Source organism: Nicotiana attenuata, unplaced genomic scaffold, assembly GCF_001879085.1.
Source record: "Nicotiana attenuata strain UT unplaced genomic scaffold, NIATTr2, whole genome shotgun sequence".
In the NCBI taxonomy this organism is placed as follows: domain Eukaryota; kingdom Viridiplantae; phylum Streptophyta; class Magnoliopsida; order Solanales; family Solanaceae; genus Nicotiana; species Nicotiana attenuata.
The window spans coordinates 615,880-617,440 of record NW_017670472.1 but is presented as its reverse complement, the minus strand read 5'-3'; the positions used below and the strand labels follow the sequence as shown (position 1 = coordinate 617,440).

Here is a 1,561-nt window from a genome sequence, read left to right as displayed (position 1 = left end):
ACCATTTTGTACGTATTTAGTTAACATAGCAAATTGCAGGTTTCTCCAGCTATGGACCTATTTCTGGATGTGGAAACCAGCTATTACCTATTACTCCTGCTATAACTTGATGGGTTAGCAGGCCTAGGAAATCTTGGTTGGGATACTACCTTATTTGCCTAGCTTGCACCATATATATATAGAAGTAAAATGTTAACGTCCAGTCAAAAAAGTCTTTTTGGAATTGTCATTTGAATGCATTCTTCATTAAGTAACGAAGCAATGTTTGGGATCGTGGTGCTTATGGAATAGAGTACTTCAAATTTTATAAAATAGTACCTCCGATTGTTTTCAAAGTGCTTAAACGATTGAATTTTACATTATAACAGGTGTTAATGATGTCTCATCTAGCATATAGCAACATGGTCCAAAAGTTCTATAGTATTACTTCACCTAAACTGCAAGTCTGCTACCAAAAAATTCAACCCAGCAAATGGAAGAAGCAAGATTTTGTGTTATAGTTAGTCTTTCAGTTCCGACAGATATAAAATTCGGAGAATGCGGCAATACCATTCTTAAGCATTTGCAGCAGAATTATAACACAGATATTTTAGTCTTAGCCAGGAAATTTTAGTCAACAGTGCAACAGAAATTTCTTAAACAGATGATTTGAGAGGACAAGGGACAGGAATCATAAAGTTCCCATCACATCTTCATGCCAGTAGAGCCAATTAGTTTGGTAAGCCCAAAGGTAATGGCCATAGCCATCCAACCACCAATTAGGACTCTGGCACAAGATTTGGCCATAGGACTTCTCCCCAAAAAAGCACCAATTCCTCCAAATGCTAACAATGCGAAGCTCACTGCAACCACAATCACAGCTAGCCTCACCTTATGATTTGCTATAAATGCAGCAGCAAGAATTGGCACAACGGCACCCAGTGAAAATGCAATAGCTGAGGCTACGGCTGCCTGAAATGGATTTGGCAGCTGCTCCTTGTTGCCTTCTTCTTGTTGTTGATGTTCTTGGTTCTGTCCTCCTGTTGTTTTGTCCCTCTTCATTTGAGCAAGCTCTATGTCTAGTTGAGAGTACACAGAAACAAACTCCCCGATGGCCATGCTACAAGCACCAACAAACAACCCAGCAAAGCCGGTTAGGATCATGGTGTTGACATTCTTTTGGACAGCTCCAACACCCATCCACTACTAGAATCCCTGTAAAAAGCGACCAAAGATTAGCGACCAAATTTGGTCTGTCAAAAAAAGCGACCAAAGTTGGTCGCCAAACTGCCGAAAATAATAAAAAAAAATTTGAAATACTTTAGCGACCAAAGTTGGACGCTATTTGGTCGCAAATTTAGTCAAACTGTTGACTGGACTGGTCAGACTTGTTTGGTCAAAGATATACTGAGATTAGCGACCAATGTTGGTCGCTTAAGCGGGACCCACATAAATTTTTTTAATAATTTTATTATTATTTTATAAAACTTATAAAATATAAATATATATAATTTAAAACTTGCGACCAAAGTTGGTCGCTAACTGAAGGATAAGTTGATAGCGACCAACATTGGTCGCTAAA

General features: G+C 38.6%; 1 protein-coding gene across 1 annotated transcript in view; it reads right to left on the bottom strand.

The window, feature by feature from the left end:
• Positions 1-684: 684 nt before the first annotated feature.
• Positions 685-1,561, bottom strand: part of LOC109239907 (vacuolar iron transporter homolog 4-like) — a 7,717-nt gene continuing 6,840 nt past the window's right edge. Inside the window, exon 3 of the mRNA XM_019406500.1 lies at positions 685-1,182. Coding sequence (XP_019262045.1) covers positions 685-1,182 — 498 coding nt within the window. The remainder of the gene's footprint in view (positions 1,183-1,561) is intronic.